This window comes from Drosophila obscura, unplaced genomic scaffold, assembly GCF_018151105.1.
Source record: "Drosophila obscura isolate BZ-5 IFL unplaced genomic scaffold, ASM1815110v1 contig_150, whole genome shotgun sequence".
NCBI classification, from domain to species: Eukaryota; Metazoa; Arthropoda; class Insecta; order Diptera; family Drosophilidae; genus Drosophila; species Drosophila obscura.
The window spans coordinates 4,582,801-4,607,233 of record NW_024542736.1 but is presented as its reverse complement, the minus strand read 5'-3'; the positions used below and the strand labels follow the sequence as shown (position 1 = coordinate 4,607,233).

The 24,433-nt window shown below is 46.9% G+C and overlaps 4 protein-coding genes across 9 annotated transcripts; 1 reads left to right on the top strand and 3 right to left on the bottom strand.

The window, feature by feature from the left end:
- Window positions 1-43: 43 nt before the first annotated feature.
- LOC111068103 (kunitz-type serine protease inhibitor HCRG2-like) lies at window positions 44-493 on the bottom strand. Its single transcript, XM_022357461.2, has 2 exons — window positions 358-493; window positions 44-297 (listed from the first exon to the last, which is right to left on the bottom strand). Exons 1-2 carry the CDS (start codon window positions 446-448, stop codon window positions 107-109), a joined length of 282 nt encoding a protein of 93 aa, XP_022213153.1. The 5' UTR covers window positions 449-493; the 3' UTR covers window positions 44-106.
- A 194-nt stretch (window positions 494-687) lies between these two features.
- LOC111067968 (regulator of G-protein signaling loco) lies at window positions 688-22,004 on the bottom strand. 5 transcript variants are annotated; one of them, XM_022357316.2, is made up of 5 exons: window positions 21,688-22,004; window positions 19,465-21,618; window positions 2,904-3,704; window positions 1,635-2,829; window positions 688-1,556 (listed from the first exon to the last, which is right to left on the bottom strand). In XM_022357316.2, the coding sequence occupies exons 2-5, from the start codon at window positions 21,607-21,609 to the stop codon at window positions 949-951; spliced, it is 4,749 nt and encodes a 1,582-aa protein (XP_022213008.2). In that variant the 5' UTR covers window positions 21,610-21,618; window positions 21,688-22,004; the 3' UTR covers window positions 688-948. The 5 variants fall into 5 exon arrangements, with proteins under 5 accessions (XP_022213008.2, XP_022213022.2, XP_022213037.2 ...); XM_022357330.2 differs by lacking the exons at window positions 19,465-21,618; window positions 21,688-22,004 and adding exons at window positions 10,542-11,651; window positions 14,659-14,775; XM_022357345.2 differs by lacking the exons at window positions 19,465-21,618; window positions 21,688-22,004 and adding an exon at window positions 17,680-17,813.
- Window positions 21,892-23,373, top strand: LOC111068070 (aprataxin and PNK-like factor). 2 transcript variants are annotated; one of them, XM_022357428.2, is made up of 3 exons: window positions 21,892-22,743; window positions 22,809-22,972; window positions 23,027-23,373. In XM_022357428.2, exons 1-3 carry the CDS (start codon window positions 22,241-22,243, stop codon window positions 23,254-23,256), a joined length of 897 nt encoding a protein of 298 aa, XP_022213120.2. In that variant the 5' UTR covers window positions 21,892-22,240; the 3' UTR covers window positions 23,257-23,373. The 2 variants fall into 2 exon arrangements, with proteins under 2 accessions (XP_022213120.2, XP_022213125.2); XM_022357433.2 differs by having other exon boundaries at window positions 23,041-23,132.
- Window positions 23,253-24,402, bottom strand: LOC111068063 (translin-associated protein X). Its single transcript, XM_022357417.2, has 2 exons — window positions 23,630-24,402; window positions 23,253-23,561 (listed from the first exon to the last, which is right to left on the bottom strand). Exons 1-2 carry the CDS (start codon window positions 24,337-24,339, stop codon window positions 23,378-23,380), a joined length of 894 nt encoding a protein of 297 aa, XP_022213109.1. The 5' UTR covers window positions 24,340-24,402; the 3' UTR covers window positions 23,253-23,377.
- Between the last annotated feature and the right edge of the window lie 31 nt (window positions 24,403-24,433).

Sequence of the window (24,433 nt, the reverse complement as noted above, 5' to 3'; positions counted from 1 at the left end):
ATATGGAGGATATACTTGGTAAGAATTCAAAGCAAATGTGGTTTATTCAACAATTATTAGTCCACGAGTCCCCCAACTTTTTAGCAATTGACAACTTATGGAATCCCTAGTCAATATCATAAGAGATAGCCGGGTCCATGCAGTAGTCCCAGCATAGTGTTTCGCGGTTGAATCGGTTATAATTTCCACCGCAGCCACTGTAGTAGAACGGCTTGCAAGCGCTGGTCATTGGGTCGTGATACCAACGCAACTGCTTTTGGTTGCAGCTGCCGTATGCTTCGGGTTCCATGCAAATCTCTGTGGAGAATTATCCTAAGTTGAATTCCATATCAAAAGTGCTAGCGATTTTTCACTTACTCCTTCGGTGTTCAATCAACTGGCGACTCATTGCCAATGCCAGACAAAGCAGCAGGCTCAGAACCACAACATTTAGCATTAGCTTTACCATCGCTTGAGGGGTTTATTTTCTAAACTGATTGCTCGACAAATGGTCAAGAGGCTTTTATATTCGGCAAATGGGAAATCTGTTTCAGTTTTCTCGTTGAGCGCAAAACACTTGCCACGTTATGGAATTTCTATTTAAAATACGAGTGTGTGTGCCTTGGTATACCTGTGTGAGAACTTCTCCCTCGTGTTCCATCTATCCATAAAATATAGCTCTAGAAATAACAAATTTCAACGTTTTATATGCATATGTTTGTTGTATATTTATACAAAAGGTTTAAAGCTAAAGGCTTATGGTTGCTAATTATTATAGATTACATAGAAGGCTCATGGTCATGGTTGGTATGGTTGGTGGACATTCATTCAACAGCGAGAGAGGGAGAGAGTTCGGGTATCAATAAATAGTGCAGATATAATATGTACATAAGCATTTCAGGACCAGTTAAAAACAATGCCAATTCCATTCGCGGGGTATGGTATTCCCCGGTGGGAATCCAGGAAGTATCACACAAAACTGCTGCTGGGCTCGTCCAGGTAGGCGCACCGCGTTCCCGCCACCGCCTCCTCCAGCGTCTTGCGTCCAATGTCCAGGGGAATTTTGCTGACAAAGGCCGCTGAGGACGCGGAAGTCTTTGCCGAGGGTGAGGTTGGGGCCTGTTTGGTGGGGGAGAATTTGTTGCAGTAGTTTCCGACTGGCTGCGGCACGGCCACTCCCCAGTTGGATGGCTTGATGGGCAGCACCTTTGGCTTTGGCGGCAACGGCGGCGGCGCTTTGGCAAATTCCATTTGATCCTGCGTCTCCGCAGGCAATTCAGTCTCTTGCTCCTGGTCCACCTTCATGGGCGACACTTGTTGCTGGCTGCCCGCCCCCGCCCCTTGCTGGCTCCGTGTGATGGAGAGGCGTGGCGCCGGCTGCGGTATCTCTGTGGGACTGGGCGGCACCTTGCCGGTGACGGGACTCAGGCTGGCCCGCACCTTGCGCAGCTTGGAGACGGCTGCATTGAGATTCTCCTTGTTCTTGAGGAAATCGGGCAGATCAAAATTGATCTCAGTGCCCCGCTGATCCTCCAGCCGCGCCAGCTGTGCCCGCTTCAGGCCCTCGAGTAGTTCATCTGTGAAATCAGAATGGAATCGTGTTTAGTCTATTGGTTTTCGTTCAAGGGGCACTGCAGGGGGCTACGGCTACCCACCTTGGTGCTCGGCCACTCGCTCGGTCACCTGCAGCTTCACGCCCGCCTTCAGCTTTGCAATGATGGGCTTCTTGGGATCTGCCGCTGCCGTTGCCACCGCCAGAGAGGAGGATGAGGGATTGGTCGTTGCCTCCTCGGAATGTTGACTGCTTGTGGACTTCTTCTTCAGTTTGGGCAGCTTGCTGCCAGGAATGTTGTCGCGCTGCTGCTGCTGCTGCTGCTGCCGCCGCATCCGCTCAAACAGGGAGGATGAGCACTCCGAGGGCGCCTCGTTGGACTTCATGGAGCACAGATCGCTGGGCTGGGGCTTGGGCCTGTCACTGGCCGCCGCCGCCGCCTCCGCCTTGCTCTGCAGCAGATCGTTGAACATCTTGTTCGTCAGCTCGTCCAGCTGGCCCTGTGCCGTGGAGGGCAGCGGCTTCATTGGTTTTGTCTGCTTCGGCGGCATGTTACTGCCGCCGCCTGACTGAAAATCCTGGAGCAGAACGATGCGCAGCCGCTGGCCATCGGCCATCGTCACCGGCTGCATGAGGTCGAGCGGGGCCTGGGTGTCGCGCATTATCACCTGCACGTTGTCCATTTTGTAGTTGTATTTGGTCAGTATGGGCCGGATCACCTCGTGCAGCTGCTTCTTGGGTTTGCTCTTCACGGATATCACCTTCGGGTCGGGCAGATCCAGCTTGAAGGCCACTCGGCGCTCGATCACCACCTCCTTGCCGGCCAGCAGCTGCGACGACTGCTGCAGATCGATGGACTTGGTGCTGCCCTGGAACACAATGTCGTAGTAGGGATACACGAGGTTGCGCTTCTCCAGCAGCCGCTCCACCAGCTGCCCCACCGTCTCCCCGGGACGCGTCTGCACTATGGTGGTGGCTCCATCCGTTAGGATCACCCGGCACAGCGAGCACACGCTCTCCGCACTGGCTCCCTGGCCGCCCGACGCTCCGGCATCGAACGACGACAGGGAGGACCGCGAACTGTGCAGATCACTCAGCGAATTCTGGCCCGAGGCGATCTTCAGCGAGGCGCTGGTCAACAGTGTAGGTGGCGGCAACGGCGGTGCTGGCATCAAAGCGCTGCTTTGCAGATCGGACATGATCTCCGTGCGATCGCGGGACTTGCTGCGAGTCTTGCGGTGCCATGGCAGTAGGCTCTTACGGCGTCGATCCTCGGCATTGCTGACCGACTTCTTGAGCTGCCAAAAAGGGAGAAGGGGAATCCTGCATTTAGTGAACATTCTGGCAATCGATTTCAGGCGAAAACACTCACCTTTGAGGAGGCAGCTAAGTGAAAATTTGTCTTCAGCAGCTCGTCCAGATCGGCACCGCTGTACGGCAGGGGCAGGTTCTTCTGCTCGGCCTCCACACAGCTCTTGTAGAGATCGGAGCGTATGAAGCGCTGGTAGCTGTCGAATTTCATCAGATTGAATATCTGCTTCTGGGCGGGCGCAAAGATGTCGGCAGCGGCACTCGCGAGCTTCTCCTCCGTCAGATTGCGAGCCTGGGAGTCCACGTTGACGGGATCGCTGCTGCTGTTCGCCAAATGTTTCCCAAAGATATCCCTCGCCTGGATGGCCCTCTCCGCCTCCGACTCGAGCAGGCGATAGCGCTCGCAGGCGGTCCAAAAGTAAATGTTCTCCGCCGAGAACTCCTTCTTGAGGAACTCGGAGAAGGTCTGCATTCCGGCGGCATCCTGCAGCATTCGCTCAAACGATCCGCCCCAGCTGCTGGGACTGCCATTGTCTGGTAGATTGTCGGCGGCGGCTGACTCCGCGCTGACCGATATGGTGGAGGGTGGCGCCGGCGTGGTCAGGATTTTGGGCACCTGCAGCAGGCTCAGCTGCTGCTGGCTCCGTGCCGACGTCTTCAGGTCGTCTAGCATCAGGGTCTTGATGTACATATCATTGTCGGAGGCGTTCATCGAGGCAGTGCGTCTCACCAGCGGCGATGACGACGACTGCGGCTGGTGGGGCTGCAGCTGCTTGGCCACCTTGTCGGAGCGCGGTGTACGGAATGAAGACTGACCCCAGGCTCGGCGGAAGGGCGAGGCATTGGCGGGCAGAGCACGGTTCTGTGTAGAGAAAAAAACACAAGAAAATACATGAAAATTTGAAGCGTTGTTTTCGGGCGTAATAAAGTGGTTACAAGTAAAGGAAGTGGCAGGTGAAGTGGAAGTGAAAGAACAGAACAACCAAATTCATGGGCAATTTGGAAAGAAAACTACAAATTGTAGACACACGAGTGAGTAATCCACTCCATTCCATCTACTACGTACAGGCCTCCGTCATTATCATGGTCAGACAGAAAAAACACGATAAACTTTTGAACTTTCAAGTTAGCTCATAAATTTGTTTGTGTTTGTGCAGTGCAACGCATGCAACAAGCAAGCAGTCCACAGTCCGCAGCTCCTCCCCTTGACAACTGAAGTCTGAACTCTGTCTCCCCCTGCCCCAGCCCCTGCCCCTCAATTGTCTGAGTTCCAGTTCTGTAAATGCTGATGATGTTGCCCCCCCTCCCCCTTGGCGGTTGCCATTCCATTTACTGCACTTGCAACGAACGATAATCGCTTGTCAGAGACGTCAGAAGAGGGGTGTTCCTTCCATCTCCATCTCCGTTTCCATTTCCATCTCTATACTGTATTTGTATTTCCCACCGATAGCTTTTCGTTCCCAAAGATTAATGAATTCCCATCGTTTTCGTTTGTTCTCCAAATCCAAGCTACAGCCTCGGTTTTCGCAGAAGTCATAACTCACTCGGGGGCTCCAAAAAAAAAACTTCCACACTCGTACGAGTATTCGTGTGTGGATCGTAACACACACACACATACATACTTACTCGTGCATAGATAAAAGAGAAAATTTGAAACATTTCCGGTTGGTTTTTAAGTCTAAACAACAATTCATTCATCCATAAAGGGGCAAGAGCAATTTTCATTCATTAATAGAAACCAATTTGTGTGGCCTTTGAGATACGTGGGACACACGGGCTACCAATTTAGGGGAATACACAGATGACAGGGCAAATACACATACATACCATACAATAATAGATTGATTGAAATATCATATGTATGTATGTACTTTTAGCTGGAAGCTTTCTCTGAGGCATGGTTACGAAAGAATTCCCAATTGCGGAGAGCATCTCAGCAAGCATTTCTTATGACGCAACAAATATGAATAATTCAATGATAAGAGCGAAATATATTTATCATAAATGTAAATTTGGGTCAAAAGATATACAAAAAACTCTTAGAAGCTACTTAAAGAGCACTTGAGATTATTTGGGGCTTTGTGTTTTGTGGCCCCTTTGTTTAGAGGGTCACAAATTATCAAAAATGTCCCAAAGGGAAAAAGACAGCTTTCAGAGTCGAAGCTTTAGATACCCTTAGGTGTTTATATTTTGTATAATGTATTTTTATTTATGGTTTGTTTTTTTTAGGTTGGAAATGCCTAATACAAAAATATAAGAATTACATTTTAGGAAAGCATCACAAATGTTGCCAAAATCCACGAACATCCTCAAGTAACAACTAGCCAGAGTGGGACAAACACACACACACACACACACACTTATGTACAGTAACAACTGTCAAAACATGAGACAGACAGATGGAAAGATGGATAGACAGATGGGGATGTACATTCACCGCTTGAGTGACAGCAACAATGCGACAACAGCAAAACGCAGCGAAACCGGCGCATAAATCAGCGTTGATTGCCAAACAATAGCCATGGGGCGAGGGCGAGGGTGGGGAAGATCTCGAGGACAGCCATTCAGTAAGTAGGAAATGAGCAATTTGCCAAAGAAAATAATTAAAATAAATAAACGGCAGCCAATTCACAAATTGTCGACTCCGCAGCGCAGACTCCAAAGAAATCGAAAGAAAACATTGCGAGGCGAAGGAGAGCGAAGCGAAGAAGAGGAAACTAAAACAAAAACTAAAACCAAAACAACAACAACAATGAATTTAAACAGCGAAAACGGAATGCAACGGCCAAACCAAACGCAAGAGTAAGCAACAATTACGGCCTCCCATCCACCGCCAAGAAATCACACAAAAAGCAAGAGGGACGGGCATGGGAGGAGGCTAACTTGTGAGATCGAAGCATGGTATACCCTGGAATATGGCAGCTACGGGAAAAATGGTCGTTGCATTTTAAACTTTCTGGATTTATTTCCAGATCTTGAAGTATCAGTCAGAAGCAGAAAAAAGATTAGAGACAGGCATACGGCTTTATGCTGATCAAGCAAATGTACATATATAGATATGTACATATTTGTATACTTTATGGGATCGTAAATCCTCTCTTCTCTTCTTTCTGCTTTGGCAAACATCTGGTCAAAATTATAATAACCTCGTGCAACAACAACAACAACAGCCCGCTCCCCACCCATCACTCCTACAACGGCCGAGCAGACCACGGCCCGGCATATTTCTCCGCTTCAGTGGACACTGACTTGGACATTTTCCGGTGCTGAAATGGTTGCGCTGCTATAGCTATAGCGATGATGATGATGATTATGATGACGATGATGGTGGGTACATTCACATTCACATTTACATGGTCGCTGCCCTGCCCTGGCCACTCTGTTGCCTCTCTTCATACTATTAGAGTCATCATCTCATGGGCGTAGATTCCGCTACAGCTCCAGCCCCAGCTCTCAGCCTCGACGACTGCTGCTGCTGTCAAGCCAAGCAAGTCATTGAGCCAGCCGTCTATGAGTTTGCATTGAGGGGCGGCCACGGCGGAAAACAACAGAGAGAGGACAGAGTCGGTACAAGACAAACAAACAAACAAAATCCCACGAGTAAATTATCTTCAATGGCTTACGGCTCAGGTTACCACTCTTTTTATATTTATTTATTTATCCATAAGATAATTTCTCTATATACCCCAAGCGGCTAATCGCCCTGTCGATGGCCACATGAACTTGATCTGCCTCTATCTGCCATGTACTTTACATTCTATATACTCGTGTGAGGGTAATGCAACGCGATGCAATGCCAAGCTGTCGCCTTTGCTTGGATGCAACTCTCGGGGTGGCACTTAATTAGCAGAGCCCTGGTAATTGGAGCCTGGAGCCAGTCGTCGATGGAGCCACCGCAAAGAAACCGCAAAGAGCAAATATTTGATGGTCTACTGGACATGAGGGAAAATTGAGTAGCAGTCAATGAAGGGTTTCTGTTGGGTTTTATTATAGAGAAAGCTGTCTGTGAGCACCCAACACTCCCATCTATAAGTACGAGTAATCCGCTCAAAATACCTCTCTAAAGTATTTCGGATAGGGCTCTTTCTTTGTTCAACAAGTGGTTGGATGGTTCGACATTTTTGCCCGAATGGCGCTATCATTCATAATCTACAACTTTCCTATTGGAGGCGTCTGCACATACACTTCAGAATATCACGTACATGGCACGTATACGTATGGCACGAGTATATTTCCCCAGGCAGATAGTCCAAGCAAATAACACGCATATCTGTTTCTTGGGAAGTGTTTCGAGTATTCGAGACGATAAAAAGAGTGAACTCATGGCAAGCAAATAATACTTGTATATGATATCAAATATGACGACAAAGGTCTTGGCAACCCATGTCCAGAGACACACGAAATACATACATACATACATATATGCATACAATATATTTCACAAGCGACTCAATCACAGGATTTTGCTGTTGTTGGTTGTAGTAGAAGTTCCCCGAAGTGTGCCAGAAATTCAAAGAAATTACTGATAAATCATACAGCAAACCCTTATATGTTCACACAATCCATATACGTACGAGTATATTCAAGCACTCACACACTCACATATATTATGACTGTATTTATGTGCAGCACAACAATGAAAACGAATCTTATCTGAGGAGAGGCCTCTCTGTGACAAAGGCTGATTGAAATTAAAATGAACACTGCTCATCGGGTTGGTGGGGGTGGTGTTCCATTAGGAATGCAAATGATAAACTAACCATAAGAGTTGTTAAACCCGTAGTAGGTCTGCCAGAACCTACCCGGCGACGGATGAATGTGCTCGCGGCTTTTGTGCGTTCTCTATGCTTTATTTTTTTTTAATTTCAGTTTCTTCTTTTTTTTTAAATTTTTCTTTTTGGTATTCCAAGCGGGTTCTGCCAGAAGGTGTGGTGTGGTGTGGTGTATTGTGGTATTGGCCAAGTTTTTTGTATGTGTGCGTGGGTAATGCAAGAAAGCGAAAACGTGCCTTTTTTTGTCACTCCACTTTTCCACGATCAGATTCAGTCGCTGGAGCTGTGCTCACTGTACACTTTTGCTCTTTGGCCTCAAAATACGAGTGGTAATGGCTTCATTCCATTCACACAACGTTTGTACATACAAATGTACAGATGTATGTATTATTTTTTCACACACTTTTTTTCGCCCGTTGCACCGAAAATCGCACCGCGTCGTTCCCGTCGTACTCAGATTCAGTTAATGCGAACGATCTGAGGCGCTATTTTAGCCGTTAGCCCGTACGACCAGACACAGATACAAGAGAGAGCGGCGACAACCAGAGAGTGATAAAGATGGAAAACGATTAAGGGAGTGTGTGCGCGACAGAGAAGCCAGTACACAACAGCTGGCTAAATGAAGGGTGTATGAAAAGAAGGGAAGGCATTTACGATCTTAGAGGCACTTATTTTTCCACACAGTCTCTCAATTTGTGTTTACCCTCAGAGCAGATATATTCATAATATTTTATATTAATTATCTGTACATATAAAAGTACATATGTATATACTTGGCAGCCAGCGACACACATAATTAAATTAAATTTATTTTAATTTAAACTGTTTATCGTAAGAGAGCGCTTTAGCAATGCCTCACCTTCAATTAACAGACCTTGCCGTTGCTGATCAAGCTGCTCTTCGAATTTCGAACTACGAGTTTCGAACTCGCTCTCACATGACGCATTTTTTTCGCATGGAGCAGCTGCTGCGTCTGCGCTGCGCTGCCTCTGTCTTTGCTTTAATTAAATGGCCTTTTGCTTTGTCAAATAATTAAGCCACTAAGGCCCCCATACCTTTATTCGCTGTGTATTTTTTCACAATTTAACACAAATGTTTTGTTTAGGCGGCAATTCCAGTGCCCATATAAGTATGCAGTGGAAAACGCTTAATGAGGCGGCCACAAGACAAACGGTAGCTGTGCGAAAAATGCCGTACCAAGTGAGTGAATAAATTGCGCTAAATATAGCCAAAAACGCGTGCTAATAAATTAAACGATTCGAAAATGTGCTGTAAACAAAGAGCCAGACAATTGGAATTGAATAATTAAAATGCCGCCCGGAATGGCGGAAAATGCCCCACGAACAATGGAATGCGGGCTGCTGCTGTTGCTGGCTGCTTTCTGCTGCGCATTTGGTTGATAAATTAAGTAATTTGCCGATATCCAAAGGCAGAGACAGGGGGCGTGGGTTGCACGCCCAGAGATACCAGAGAGAAAATTCATTTCTGCGTGTGTCTATAATTTCACTGTTATTTATGCTTTGTTTAGATAATTTCCATGAGAAAAAAAAACAGAAAGAATATGGATTATTTTCCTCAATTTACGCACATTTTTTCACTAGTTTGCTTCTCCGTTTTCGCATTTCGCTCATTTCGCTCCCCCCAAAATGCAACAAGAATTTCACATTTTTTTGTTGAACAATTGCGTGTGTGTGTGCTGGCTGTGCATTAAATTAAATATATCCGGCATTATGTTGCTTCTGTTTTTTTCCCCCTTAATTTTATGGGATGGCAATGCGGGTCATATGCGTGTTCTGAATTGAATGCTACAAGCGGAAGAACTGAATTGTGTTTGTTCAATGAATTTTTACAACTGCCCGAAAAACTCTTTTACGACTGAACCACGCTGAAGATGGGGGCTGGGCCCGGTCCCCGCAGAGAACAGTATTTACTTAATTTCTTTATTGATGAATGGATATGGATGATCGTGTAGGCCGCAGCGCAGCACTCACGACGACGACTCACCCAAAACGGGCGCGTAAATATGTGAATTTTGAAAAGTGAAATGTGGCACGCGCTGACCATACAAAATAGCAACCATTAGAAAGTCATTATGGCAAACAATTTGCCTGAGTACTTAAGAGTGGGCAGACCCATAAAATATGAATGAATCAGGAGGTGTTATAAAACCACGGGATACTCAAAGTGAAATTTGCATATAAATGATGCAATCAAAGCTACGGAAAGCTATGGAAAGATTTCGTTGAAAGATGTACGTAATCGGAAGTATTGTGAAATATCCCAAAACATCGCTATAGGGAGTATTCCTCTTTCAATTCTTCGGCTTGGTGTTGCTTGATTCACAAGGAAAATCTGCTCTTCAACGATTTCTGCGATCACAGGCAACGGATCATCATAATTTAGAGAATTTCTTTCCTCAATTAGCACTCCCCCTGATTTTGTCCAGAACTTGGCCTCCACTTTGAAGAAATCGATGATGGATATACAATATTTACAAACAAATGAATTTTATTGTGCGCAAGGCTCGTAAACTATAAGTAAATGGCGTAATCTAAGGTGCAGCAGCGACGATCCAACGATCCCGAGTGATCGCCGGGTAAACACATTAAAGTCTTAGGAGTATAAAGATCATGGGGGAATCTTTCAGCCAATTGGATTTGGTAGGGGTTCCCTGGAAGCCAAGGTGCCACCATACGGACGGGACGTGTCGGTGGCCCCATATTCTGAGGAATTGATGGACGACGACTCGGGCGCAAATAAACACAGGTTCCAGTGAAAAAATTATCAAGAGTGAGAGCGTAAACAGTGGAATAGATTGCCGCCAGCTGGTGGACAATCGAACCGAATGAGATGCGATTCGATTCCTTCATGGAAGTGGACGTGGACGTGCTGCTGGAGTGTGCATTGAGATCTTAAAAGTGACTCACGCGAATGACATTGGTGGCATCGCCCAGAACGGGGGGCTTGCTGAAGTCCATTTGCTGCACTGCATCCGGATCGCTGAGCGAGCGGCGGAGTCCCGTCGTCACGGAGGCTCTTTTTGCATGGAAGGAGCCCCGCAGGAAGCGTGCAAACTCATAGGCCGCACTCTTACCCGCCTTGCAGACGGCTCGCGGTGGCGTCACCTTGAACCTGGGCAGCAGTGGGGCATGCATCTCGAACGAGGAGTCCGGCGAAATGTTGCGACTGTTGGAGCCACCCGACTGGGATGTGATATTGGAGCTGGCCGAACTGATGCCATCGTCGTGCTCTTCATCCTCCTCGTCCTCGCCCTCGGAGCCACTGGCGCCCGTTGCTGTTGCTGCAGAAAGTGGCACGCAGCCGAGCTCATGTGCGGGGCTCACGCGCAGAAGTACGGGAGAGTTGGCCCTGCTCTCGGGCTCCGGTTCGCTCAGCTTGCGGCTGCAGGAGCGTCTCTTGGCCGCCGAACTGAAGAACTGCAGCACACGGGCGGCACTGCGGCAGCTGCGACGCTCCGCCTGGACACGGGCCAGCGCCATGGGCGGTGGCATCAGATCTTCGGCTTCGGCGTATTTTCGGGTTGCCAGCATCCGCTGTTCCTCGTCCTTCTGCTGCTGTTGTTGCTGCTGCTGTTGCTCTTGGGGTTCTCTGATGTTTATTTGTGGCGATGCACTGCGTCTGCCGCTGGCACTGTGATAGATCTCCTTCGCCTTGCGGCAAATGAAGGGGGAACTGCTCTTGTTCGGCTTTGACTTCGCTTTGGGGGTGCTGCTCGCCTGCCGCTCCTCAAACTCGCGCACAAATCGCGCCAGATTCTCGCGATCCAGCTCCGTGAGGCAGCGATGACGATGATGCTGAGGATGCTGATGCTGTCCCTTGGGTGTCTGCTGGATCCGCTTGATCTCGAAGCTGCTGTCGAAGGTCCCCGAGTCGTTCAGCTGACTCAAAGACTGGACAAAGCGCTCCACCATGCTGGATATGGATTCACCGGCACTTGATGCGGTGTTGCTTTTGTTGCTTATTGTTTTTACGGGTATTCTTGTGGAATTTGTACTGCGATTGTTCATGTCTCCGGTCTAAATGGATACGGGTAATTGGGCGAAATGTTAAACACACGTTTTCTAGCTTTCCTTCTGGCAATTAAAACGCAAAGTATTGGCCACACGCTCGCGCTGCCTGACGGTTCGCATTCGACTGAATTTTTCTAGCCAAATGGCGATCGAAAGGTAAACTTTTTTGGCGAACGAATGGCCTCGCACACATGGAAACAAGTGGAAATTCGAAAGGGGGAAAGCCATTTCCATCTGACATGCAAATCGCAGAACTGTTCTCTGTGCTTCCCAGTGAATCTCGTTGAGAAAGGAATGGATGGACGTGTGGACGTGGTCTGGGCGCCTGCGCAATTGAGACACAGCCAAAGCCATCAATGGCGACAGCCAAGGGGTTGAGTAAGCACCTATTCACATTTTGCCATTTGCCATTTCTTTTTTATCGCCTTACACAGGTTTCTTAATGGAATTGCAGGATATTAAATCTTTAAGTGGGTTTAGAGTTTCCTCGAACAGAATATTCCTCTATGCTACTCTTTCGTATTCCCTTAATTTCAAAAGATATATTGCTGATCTTAAGCAATGACTATTCCATTCTGCTGGCTATTCTGCTGGATATGCCAGGGTATTTTAAGCTTCGATTTGATAGCTATCTGTGCTGGCTGTGTGTTTTATTGCTTTCTGCTTTCTTCGGGGCCTGGCCGAGACTCGTGCCCTGCATATCGAATGAGTTGGAATGACTGGAGGGAGAATGCAAACCCCAAGCTCTGATTAAGAGTCGGCGGAGGGGCACGGGACTGGACTGACGTGACGGAAATTGTCACTTGGTCTGCGACTCTGCGTCTCTCTCTCTCTAATGGAAGTCTCCACCTACTCCTACTCTCCTCCCTTCTCCTTTTCCTTCTCGGATTCGAATGGTGTGCGTCACTTAATCGTGGCCATAACGAGAGATGCGAGTGAGTGTGCGACTCGGTTTACGCAATCAAATGTGTGGGATGTGTGGGGATTGTTGTGTGCAGCTCACGAGGTTTCCCCCGAGTCCGCAGAAATAGCAAAAAAAACGAAAAAGAAATTAAATGAAAAATCATAATCCAAACAAAAGAAATTCGAATCGAAGCGAAAGGAATTATGTTTATGGCCAGCCAATATATAGAATAAGGTCACGAGAAACCATTAAAGAAAATCAGAGCTCCAAATACAGTAAATAACGAACAATTTCTTATCAATATTTGAGTATCAAAAGTAGAAGAAATCCACGTGTAAATAGAAGCTTAAGACCCAAAAAATAACTGTAGGAGAGTGTGTCGACAATCGTGACCAGAAAGAAAAAGGGGGGCGGGGTACCCTTTCTAGAGAAACTTGAAGCAAAGTCGTCGCCCTTATCACTCGCATGAGCCACACAGTCCAGTGTTGCGATTCGGAAAAGTCTCTCGGATCCGAATCTCATCTCCCCGCACGTCATTTACGAACTGAAAGCTCGGGCATTGTTGCCTCCAATCACGTCACGAGCAATGCGGTACGATGCCATGCTATGAGGCTGCAGGCAACAACAATTTTCACATTAATTTGTGACTAACTTCTATAGAGATCTCATCCGATCGAATCGGTATACATCAAAGATAGATGTGTGTACTCGTTCCCTCTTCCTCACTTATTGCGCCACAAAAGTGTGACATCATTAAGAGAGGGAATCGGAATCGGAATCATTAATTACAATTGCATTTCCCTGTCCATAAAAGTGGCCATCTTCTTTTTTAGGCCAGATTCGTGGAAATAAATCTGGCGGCTATTCCAATGAATGGCAAAAAATTGGAAAATTCTGAAGATCTACTATTCTTGGCATTTAAGTGGAAATGGCTCGCCAATTGCTCGATCTTTAAGTGGAATAACACTCGCCTTTACAGCCTAGCCAAATAAATAAGACACACCCGCAGGGGGCTGGCTGTCTGTTCTCTCGGGAAGAGGTTGGTGCTGTCTCTTAGGGCTGCGGGCAGAGTGGGATTCTCTCGAAGACTGTGGGGAAGAGGAGTATCAGTCGATTTGGCAGGCTATCAATTCTGGCTAAAAATTCCCCAAGAGTTTGTTCTGGGTTGGCGGATACTTTGCGTTTTAATTGCACTTCTGGTATTTTTTGTTGTTGATATTTTCACTTTTTTATTGTTTATTCTGCTGAAAAGTTTATAAAAACCACACACACACAGACACACCCACGCATCGATCGGGCATAAATCAAATTTGTCTAACGGGAAATTACCGCCGATTCATAGGGCAAATATTTGACCAAAGCCCAAATTTTGTTTGAGTATTTTTAGATTCAGGCGTTTTGTGAGCGGTTTGTTAGCGTTTCGAGTGCGTTTTTAATACGTTTTTGTTGCGTTTTCTAGCTTTTCACGCGTTTATTGTGCGTTTTGCGTTTTGTTGCATTCGAATTTTGCGCGTTTTGAGCGCGTTTTTCTCCATACATTCTGAACGTTTCGAGTGCGTTTTGTGTACATTTTCGAGCGTTTCTGCGTATGCTCTTATAATTATGTAAGAGTGCGGTTTGCATACGATTTCTATGCAAAATCTCTCTCTTCTCCCCTTGTGTGCTTTCAATATCTTGGGTTTGGGGAATTTCGTGTGATTTTAGCTATGACGTCGATAGGGAGATTGAACATTTTATTTGTTTGATTTTGTTCTCTGCTGTTTCTGCCATATCAAGGCAATTGCTCAGGAGTGGAATGTTTTGCGGCATAACAACATGTTAAGTTCGTAATTGAATGGAATTTTTGCACAGAGTTTATAAAACGAACCAAAAAAATTCCAGGATTCATCGCGTGTTTGTTTTTTTTTATATTTTGTTATTGAGTGTGGGATCTATTTTTGGGATCAGGCCGCCAAAAGTTCAATTGACTGCAAAAATTGAACTTGTTTTTGTTTTCTTTTGCGGGGCTATTGATTCTGATGGATCCGAATCGATGGGGTCTGGAGTGTGTGGTGTGTGATTGGTGGGGGAGGTGGGGAGAGGTGTGTGTGCCTGATGTTTTAGACATACACAAATTCAGGTCTGGGTCGTCGTTCCGGTAAGGTAAATAATGTACGTTTATTAATAACTTTCGCGACTTAAGCAGCGTACGTTTGCTGCTGATCGAACTGATCGAAATGAACTGCGCTCGGCGACTGACTCAGAGTTTGTGAGCCCCGGTGTCAATGCTTAGCTCATTGTTAACTTGGCTCTTGGTGAATGCCAACAACAACCACACTACGAAGCAGCTGAAACAGCGGCTGAGCAGCAGAAGCAGAAGCAGCTGGCCGGGCTCTCTCCAGTGGCAAAAGGGAGAACCCACAAGCGAGAGACAAAGACAGAGAGCGCGTGCGCGCGTTTTTGAACGCCACTTGGCACTGTCACTGGTACTGACACAGGGGCGGTTTACAAAAGCGGTTTCCACTGCTTTCGCTCTGTTCTATAATGTTGTTGTTGTTTTATCCATTAGTCATTTATTGACTATGCAGTAAAAACCGAGAACCAGCAGCAGGGTGGAAACCGATACGCAGAGTCAGGTGTTTTGCTCCCCCTCTCTCTGAATGCACTTGCCACCGATGGTTGTGGCGCAATATTTAAGTCTGAAATTGCAGGCAATTTTATGGACAAATATACCCTGCACATTAGTAGTATTCGCTATGATGAGTCACTCGAAAACCATTTCCCATAGTTTGTTTCTGGAGGGGGATTTTTATTGATTTTCAGAACTATTTTACATCCATTTTAACCGTAACTAAAATATTGAATTAAGAAACAAGTAAAGTGGGTGGAGCACAAAAGAAGTCCAAATTTGTTTTTATTCCCTCATTCCAACAGGAGTTCCAAATGATTCGAGCAGGGACGTTAAGAGGAGCTCTAGGATCTATTGAGACAATAGCCCCTAATTGTACTCTAATAGATTATTGTGAACCCAAAATTCAGCATAGAAAGCCCAATGGAAAGCAGCTGCCACTTTTCTTCTCAACAAAGCAATAAATCAATTTCTAAATCGATTCATTAAATGGCATAATCAAAATTCGTGTGCTAAACTTTAGATTAAAAAAAAGACAATTAATAATATACTATCTAACAATTTAATGGTTAAAATCAAGTTAAAGCATTTAATCAATTAAGAGAGCAACTTCTTGAAGCAACTAAACAAACATCATTATTGCTCCAAAGACTAATCATTCTTTATAGTTTTTATGAGACATTGAGTTTTATTCGATATATTCATTAAAATAAGATTCACAATATTAGGGAAATTAAAACTATTAAAGATAATAGGAAACTCCTGTCATAGAGCATCCCCTTCGTTCTCATAAATACTCATATATTTATCCCCCTACCCTTGGATCAGTCTCTGTTTCTTGTCTGGTTTTTGGGTTTTTTTTTTTGGCCAACTTTCTGACAACTGCTCTGGTCATATCATCAATTGGCAGGTTACGTGCCTGGAGCGGAGACCAAGGTGTTTATTATTAGCAGCAAAAAAATGTCTGACGTACTTTGGACAGCTTCATCTCAAATTCATTTTATTTCATTCATTAATTCATTCCAATCTTCTCTTCTGTGGCCATAAAACATTCCCAAGTAGTTGTTTTTCTTGGCTAAATTTCAAGAATTTCAAAAATAAATAATAATTGTTTTCCTTTTGGGTGATAAGGAATTTCCAGTATCAAAAATAGAATGACTCTGGGGCTGAGGGTTCGTCTGAGACAATGACTAAACAAATATTAGAGTGTGCTCGTATTTGTTAGATACTCTGCTTGACATGCGAGTCTCTATGGTTATGTATCTCTTCGAATTCGTGGTTGATATCTGGTATTTAGAGGTCTCCTAATTCACACAGCGTCAGCTGGCAAATACGTTATGAAATACGTTTAGTTCTTTCGGTTTTTGGTTTCTTTGGTAATGGTAACCGAAGTCACAGATAGAGGCCGCGGTCTGCGCGCTGTGGCTTACTGTTCTACAAATAAGAATCAACCTGCCAAATACACGTTGATAAAAACTAAAGTCAAATGGAGGTTCATTTCCCATGACGCTGCCCCTGGAGGCCACTGGAGCGGAGATCAGGAAGGAAGCAAAGTAACGTTCATTTGAGGCAACTTCCTCAACCCTCGCCAACTTCTTCGCATTCCCTTGTTTTATGGCAGCACGAGGGTTGTTTGCTTCCTTCCTTTGCACCTGTGACGGCATGTGCCACAGAGTGTGGTTCGTATCGTCGTTCAGGTTGCCTTACCGCCAAAATGCCGATAGACAAAGAGTCAACCTGTTGGAACAGCCGGCCCTACAGACCAGACCTCTCTCTCTGGGATTGCGTGCCAAAGAATAATATAATGGTAGGAGGGGAATGCCACTTGAAACCAGAAATTCTGACAGCACTCATGAATTCTATATAACTTTTAAGAGTCAACAATTATTTCATTGCAATGGAAATTTTCAGATCACTTCGGTCATTTTTTAGAATTTATGCATAAGAATGGAATTTTAAGCCAATAAGCACCCTGAGATCTAGGCAATGGAACTGAATAGTTGTGGGAGATCCCACTGCATTCTATAAAAGCAGAAACATTTCATCATTGAAGTTTATTGATGTCATATACATAGCATAGGTATGTATGTATGTACTTCTATTTTATCTAGGGCAGGCGATTATAAAAGTAGAAGTTCTAAGAACGTGCTTAAGCACGAGTAAACAGAGAATCCACCCAGCCTACATCACATTCTTTTGTGATTATTTGTTTCTCTATTTGTATTTCTAGTTCCAAGTAAACAGTTTTCGGGTGAGTTGTATGATACGAATCAAAATTGATAAAAGTGTGAGACACAGCAGTACAAGAAACCGAGAACTCCATTAGTAGTATTTCCCACAATAGGAGTTTCAGTCACCCCCTGTCCGTAGGGGCTAGGCCTATTTCTAGAGGAAAAAGAAAACCAAACGCTTGACAAAGTTTTTCTGTGGAGACATCAGTCATCCGATGGAAATCTTAAGAGATCTTTTGAGCTGTGTATACTATATATTTATGTGTATATATCATTTTCATGTGTGCTTACCGCATTCTCCTCCGAGTACAGGCCGCAAACGAGTTCTCGAAATGACATTTTTGCATTGAGCTGGTTTTTGTTTTGTTTTTGTTGTTTTTATATTGCTTAAACAATTGAACTTGCAATTTGTACACCTTTTTTTTGTCTTATTTGTTTTTTTTATAATTTATATACTTTTATTTTCGAAGCCATTTATTGTATGACGCTGACGCTGTTCTGTTCTGCGGGGGCTCCTTGAACTTGCACTGAACTTTTTATGGAACAACTTTTCGTGTGTGGTGTGTGTGTAAATTTATTTATTTTTAATTGTAAAAATATATAAAATAAATAATCGAATAATCATCGAAATTGTAAACCGGCCGACACAGCGGGGGGCACAGCGAAAGTGAAAATGAAAATGAGGCAGAAAAATCGCGTGTTGTCAAATCAGAAATCAAACTAAAATTACGAATAAAACAGACACACACACTTACACATATACACACTGTACAGTACACCCCACGTAAGCGCTATCTGCCGGAGCGGGAGAGAGTGGGAGAGGGAGAGAGGTGTTTGTGTGTGTGTGTGTTTGTGCAGGCGAAACGAAAAGGTCAGCACCATACATCGAGGCCGTTAATTGCTTTAGATTGAATTAAGCTCGACGTTCCGTCCCATTTCATATCATTCCCTATCCCATCCCATCCCATCCCATCCCAGTTCATTCTCCTCTCTCTCTCTCTATCTCTCTGTCGTGACCTACGCGCGCCTCTGACGTCATCGGGAGCACAATTTATTTTTAGCAAAAAAAAAACAACAACAGTCGTACGCGATTTCCGCTCTTATCACACATCGAATTATGACGCGTTGCTCCCTCACCATACGATAAGGGCAAACAATCGAAGCGAAGTCACAGCCAGAGCTCCAATCCGATCCGATCCGAACCGGCTAGAACGTTGTTACAGTAAATGGGCTATAAATCCGTAATTGTTGGCTATTGATATTGGATCTTGGACAATGGGAGCGCTCTGCCCATTGCAGCCATTGGCAAAGCGGTCACTGCGACTACTGGAGACCCGGCAGACACTATGAAACCACTGACAAAGGAAATAAAATATTACTCTGGCACTAACGCCACAACCGACTCTGGGACGCGGGACGTGATTCTGATTGTACGAGTAGTACTCGTATGGGTGTGTTTCTCTGTGTGTGGGTATGGGTATGGGAGAGTTCTGGCCGCTTATCTTTGTGGGCCCAGAGAGTGGAGCGGAGCGATAAGCTTCGGCAGAGGAGGGGGAAGAAGCTCTCAGGTAACAGTTAGCGGAGCGCAAGCGTCCAGGTAAACATATTTTTGGTGCTGCTCCCCACAGGAACGACTCTGAGAGATACGAGGGTGAGAACAGCGGCCCAAAAAGGGGGCACATTTTAAATTATAAATCTACGAGTATATAGCGGTTCTTGAACCACTTCTGACAAGTAATATTCATGAAAATATTTAAACTTTTGTTCCCTCGAACTCCACGAGTATATAGAACCAACCGTAGGGTTGACAAACAAACGAAAGATAGGTCCAGTGCAATGATTTTTCATAATCAACTAGATAAGATCCATAATATATGTTTCATTGTTGCATTAACAGTTTAAAGTTTTTTTAAGAGTGGAAAAGATTTAAAAGTTTTAGGGTCTCCATATATCTCCCCCAATGAGTTCAATTGGAGTTCAATATTCCATTTCCGCTTACAGATTGGGAAGGGGGCTACAGTTGTAATAAGTAGAACCCAATGTGATAAAAACATAAAGCAAAACTGCTCGACTCACCCCCAGATCTGGTTCACTGTTGGTAGCTTCTAGTAGGCATTGTGTGGATGAGGATGCGGACAAACTCTGCCGATCCTTGGGGGTTTTGTGTAGATTCTGCAGGCTGGCCCAGGTGTCCATCGGTGGCTCGATGCAGGCCACGCTGGCCGACGACTGAATGTTGTCAATGGCCTCGAAGCCCAGCGAGTGTCGGGAGCCGGGCTGGCCAAAGACCTGGACACTCAGCTTGTGCGGGGTTGCGGGTGCGGGGTCCAGGGCCAGCGAGCGGCGTGGCTTGCGCGGCACACAGGAGGGATGGACAAACATGTGGGGCTGCTCGTCCAACGATGGGGCTGTGGAGTGCAGGGATATGTCATCCATGGAGGCAACACCAGCCAGGGCACGCGGCGAGTCTTCCACAAACAGATTGAGGACATCGTCACAGGATCGTGTGGCTGTGAGATTTGTGGCCGGGCTCTTGATCAGGTTGAAGCTGGCCAAGAGATTGGGACGACGCAGCGAGGCACTGTCCGAGGGTGACATTTGATGCGCAGCCGGGTCGGGCATGGCCCGGACGGTCAAACGATTGTCGGCCATCCCCACAATTCCCTGCGGTCGGGCTGGGGCCGGATGCGATGGTGCTGCCGGCGGATGCACTGCGGCCGCTGCTCCAGCCCCAAGGAAATCCACGACCAGAATGCGATCGGAAATGTTGGTGCAGTCGTTGTTGAAGCCAATGCCCGAGTCCGAGTTGGAGGTGGTCGTGGAAATCTCACTGTGGTTCGACGGCTGCGGGGAGTGGGCGGCGGCACCGGCGACCGCAGCGCCGGCAGCTGCCTCATACTCTGGCTGATGGCTGCGACTGGCCGGTGGCAAGATGCGCATGGTGTACATGCTCCGGATGAGATTCACGACGTACTCCGAGTTGTTGGGGAACTCCAGGCACAGATTCGATATGGGATCCCTGGTGCACTGCAGCCGAAACTCGTGCGCTCGCTGCAGATGCTGGCCGTGATCAATCAGCTTTGTGTCGATCACAAACACATGGCAGCTGTGCGAGATGCTGATGTGTTGGCCGCCGCTGCCTGCATTCGGCTCGTACTCCTCCTCTATTTGGGTGTTGTGCACGGCGCTGGTGACCAGGCCAAAGAAACGATTCTCGCTCTCCGACGAGGAGCTCACGTAGTTCAGCCGCGACGAGGCATAGGTGGCCAGCACTCCCCCGTTGGCGCTCTGCAGCGTAAGGCTGTCCGGGGTGATGCACATGAGCACTATGGTGGGCTGACGCTTCTCCTGCCGCAGCTTCCGTATGCAGGAGCGCACCGTCTGCAGCTTGGAGCTGTGCGAGATCTGCTTGGGCATTTCGATGGTGCCCAAATAGCCCACAATCACGCGATACTCCAGCGCCGCACTGCCCACGGCCCGCACCATGGCACTCACGTTGGCCACATCCGCCGATTTTCCAGCGAGATTCGCCAGCGGAGCATCCTCCAGAACGGGCCGCAGCGTTGAGTGATCTGTGGGCGGTGACGGCTTCGGCTTTGGCTTTGGTTCCCCCGCATCCGGCGGAAGCTTCTTCTGTGGCGAATTGCGCAGTCGATGCATCTTCGATTTGTGATGCAGGAAGCGCGGCTTGTGGCGCAAACTGGCGGCCAGCAGCTGGCCCCTGGCACTGCGCTGCATTTGCAGCGTGGCATTGGCGTTCTCCTCGTCCGAGCTGTCCGAATAGTAGTTCTCGGCTATCTGCATGCGTATGCTGCCGAAGGAGTTGCCGATCAACTGGACCACCGTCTCGTGCGGCAGCTTGGAGACGTTCAGTCCGTTGACCGAGATGAGGAAGTCGCCGGATCGGAGGCCGGCCTGCTCGGCGGGCGAGCTGCTGATGATGCACGACAGACGACATGGCTGCTGTCCCGATATGGTGAATCCGAAGCCATTGTAGCCCCGTCGCACCTCCACGGTGCGGGTTCCATTGTAGTTGTAATTGGGACGCTTTTTGCGCCGCCGCTGCTGCTGTTGCTGCTGCTGGACGTTCGAGGTGGATGCCGCCGCGGTCGAGCCAGATGCCACGGCTGGCGATGCTGATGGATTGCCAGTCGCTGGCGCTGCCACTGCTGCCACAGTTGCAGTGCCCGTTATGGGCAATGGCGGATGGTGGTGATGCATTGCGGGTCACTGAAAAACGGTAACAAAGTGGTGGATCGTGGCACACATCTTCATTGCTGCTCCAGTCTCTTAACGCACCTTTTTCATTGATGCTGGTTTCGTCGTGTCCGCTCTCTGGAATGCGGTTTGTTGCTGCCCCTTTTTGGTAATAGCAGATGTGCGCTCTCACTCGCTCTCCTGCGCTCGCGCTATGTAATCAAATAGCAGCAACAACTACAATACATACACGGAGGAAGTGGCAGGCCAGGCGAATCTTGTTACACTTTTTCCAAGGATTAACTGCTCGGTTAAATGCCCAGACATTAGCATTATCATATTTTCACACTGTTAATAAATGCTGGCTGGCATTATCGAGCGTTTTTAAGACCATTTAGTTGGATAAAAACAATTTTGAAAGACGCCGTAACGCGCAAGCGTAGCGCATATAAAATTAGGTATGACAAAGTTAACGATATTAGTGTCAATCGAAATCGATATATGAGCAACATCTGGTCCAATCGCTCATCGCTATTGGTCAGCAGTGCTGCAAAACACCACAAATACATGTCAAGACTTGTCCGCTGCGTTGTTGTGAAATCATTTGAAAAAATTGTTATTGGACTTTATTTTACCATTCGCATTCGTTAAAAAAATGGCTTCTCCCAACCAAAATGAACTCCCGAATATCGATGCCATTGTGGACAAAACTGCAGAGGCCAAGCCATCAAGTACAGAGCAGGAGACTGCGAAAAGGAAGCTGTCGACAGAAGGCGCCAAAGATGACGATGAAACTGACAATGAAGGAAGCCCAAGGAAGCGCATAAAGTCCGAGGACGACACAAAAGTCAAAGATGAGCCCAGCGATGATGAGGAAATGCCTATGCCTGTACCTTTAAAAACAGAGCCCGAGCCCAGCGCGCCTAACGCTGTCAAGATAAAAGCCGAGCCAGTGGACGGGGATGATGGAGTGCCAGCAGCTGCCAGTACAAGTGGCTGTCCTGTAACAGTAGCACCTGCAGATAGTGGAAACACCCCCGCAGCGGTAGTGGTAAAAACGGAGCCTGACACCAGCAACGGGCAATCGACAAATGATGCACCAGTTGTGTCCTCCAGCACCACTCGCATTTCATGCCGTTTCGGCATTCGCTGTTACAGGTAAACAATTCGAAAACATTTAAAATGGATTAAAAATAAAGCAGTTTCCCTTCCTTCACTCGTAGACGTAATCCAGCGCATCGCAATGCTGAAGCTCATCCGGGAGATACGGACTATACGCGGCCCAACTTTCCGACACCACCGCTCGGTACACCGCCCTGTCCCTTTGGAAACTTATGCTACCGTCGCAATCCAGTGCACTTTCAGCAGCTGGCACATCCTCCAGATTGTAAGTCAAAAGCAGAATTAAAGTAAGATTCAGCGGAATTAAAGCGCAGCCTAGTTAATTCCGCTCAGAACATACGGAATCGTTTGCGTCAACGCCAGACACAGGTGCGGCAGGCGGGAACGACCGGCGATAGCGACGAAGAAGATGAGGATGATCCATTCGGAGGAGATAATGACGATGATCTCGAATATAAGCCAGGCGCAGACCAAGACGTAGATGATGACGACGAGGAGGATGAGCTGGAGTTTGATAGCCAGCGCATCAATGATGACGTTTACGATTAGGAGGGCCTGGGTCTGGCCTAATTAATGTATTGATAGCTGTACATACAAAATGTTATAGTACATTATAGCGCTTAGCCGTTGGATAATAATAATGTTAACTCTATAGATTAAATTGATTACATTAGTAGAAGCCCTCGTCGACATCCTCAGCAGGTTTTTGGTCGAAATTTGAGCCCCAAACGGCTGCCTCGCCGCCACGCACTTTTACATTGTAGCAGACATTTTCTGCCTTGAGGACGCTCTGTCGCATGGTGGTGATCTTGCGCCACAACTCCCGAGCACGCTGCAAGTTCAAGCTGATGTAGCTGAGAAAAAATGAAACATAGTTTTAAATTTAAATTCCTGTTTAGGGCCTGGCTTGTGCCTTGCATACCCTGTGTAAAACATCTGCAAGGTGCTGCAGGTCTCCATACAGGTATCCGTATCACCACTGCCCAGAGAATTGATGCATCGCCGCATCAGTTCACCGGTTAGATCGGATAATCCCAGCACATACTCTGTGGGATCGATGAAGAACTGAAACTTCTTGGCCTGCTCCTCGGCTTCAGCAGCGTCAGTCTCTTCGACCGATGCTCCCTCGTCCTTGGCTTTGCTGGGATCCTCCACGTATTGCATCACCGACTGCAAGGCCTGCCAGTCAGACACACTCTTGGGCGTCTCGTCGCTGTCCTCGCGGGACAGATACTCCATGTAGGTGTATGCCTCGATAAACTCCTGCAGGCCAGCGGAGTACGCATTGCGGAACTGGTACACATCCTGGTCGCGCAGTTCCAACGCAATGGCCCGAAAGTTGACCTCAATCAGTTTTTGCAGACGCTGCTGGGCCTCATCCAAAATCTTCTCCTTGTTCTGCTTGCGCGAATCAATCGAATGCAATGTAAATATGATGCGCTTGGATTCGATGGTAATGTCGCGGCTCAGCTTCACAATTCTCTCGTGTCGGTCTTGTTTCATGGTTAATTCACTCGAATAATTTCGGAATGCCTGGACTATGGGATTGTCTTCATCCACGGCGACCTGGGGCTGTCGCTTCTTATGCGCGTTGCTGCGTTGATTACCACCTCCACCTCCATGTTTTGACATAGTTTCAGGATAAAAATTTGGAAAACCGGCGAAACTTCTGAAGAAAATCACATAAATAATGCTAGCGACGGACTCGAAGCGATTGATTTTCCAT

Coding starts and splice junctions, on each gene's coding strand:
- LOC111068063 (XM_022357417.2), bottom strand. CDS start 24,339: ATGTCAAAACATGGAGGTGGAGGTGGTAATCAACGCAGCAACGCGCAT. Junction 23,562..23,629: donor TTGCAGATGTTTTACACAGG/GTATGCAAGGCA, acceptor ATTTTTTCTCAG/CTACATCAGCTTGAACTTGC.
- LOC111067968 (XM_022357316.2), bottom strand. CDS start 21,609: ATGCATCACCACCATCCGCCATTGCCCATAACGGGCACTGCAACTGTG. Junction 3,705..19,464: donor ACAGTGAACCAGATCTGGGG/GTGAGTCGAGCA, acceptor TTCTCTACACAG/AACCGTGCTCTGCCCGCCAA. Junction 2,830..2,903: donor ACTTAGCTGCCTCCTCAAAG/GTGAGTGTTTTC, acceptor CCTTTTTGGCAG/CTCAAGAAGTCGGTCAGCAA.
- LOC111068103 (XM_022357461.2), bottom strand. CDS start 448: ATGGTAAAGCTAATGCTAAATGTTGTGGTTCTGAGCCTGCTGCTTTGT. Junction 298..357: donor GTTGATTGAACACCGAAGGA/GTAAGTGAAAAA, acceptor AATTCTCCACAG/AGATTTGCATGGAACCCGAA.
- LOC111068070 (XM_022357428.2), top strand. CDS start 22,241: ATGGCTTCTCCCAACCAAAATGAACTCCCGAATATCGATGCCATTGTG. Junction 22,744..22,808: donor TTCGGCATTCGCTGTTACAG/GTAAACAATTCG, acceptor CTTCACTCGTAG/ACGTAATCCAGCGCATCGCA. Junction 22,973..23,026: donor GCTGGCACATCCTCCAGATT/GTAAGTCAAAAG, acceptor AGCGCAGCCTAG/TTAATTCCGCTCAGAACATA.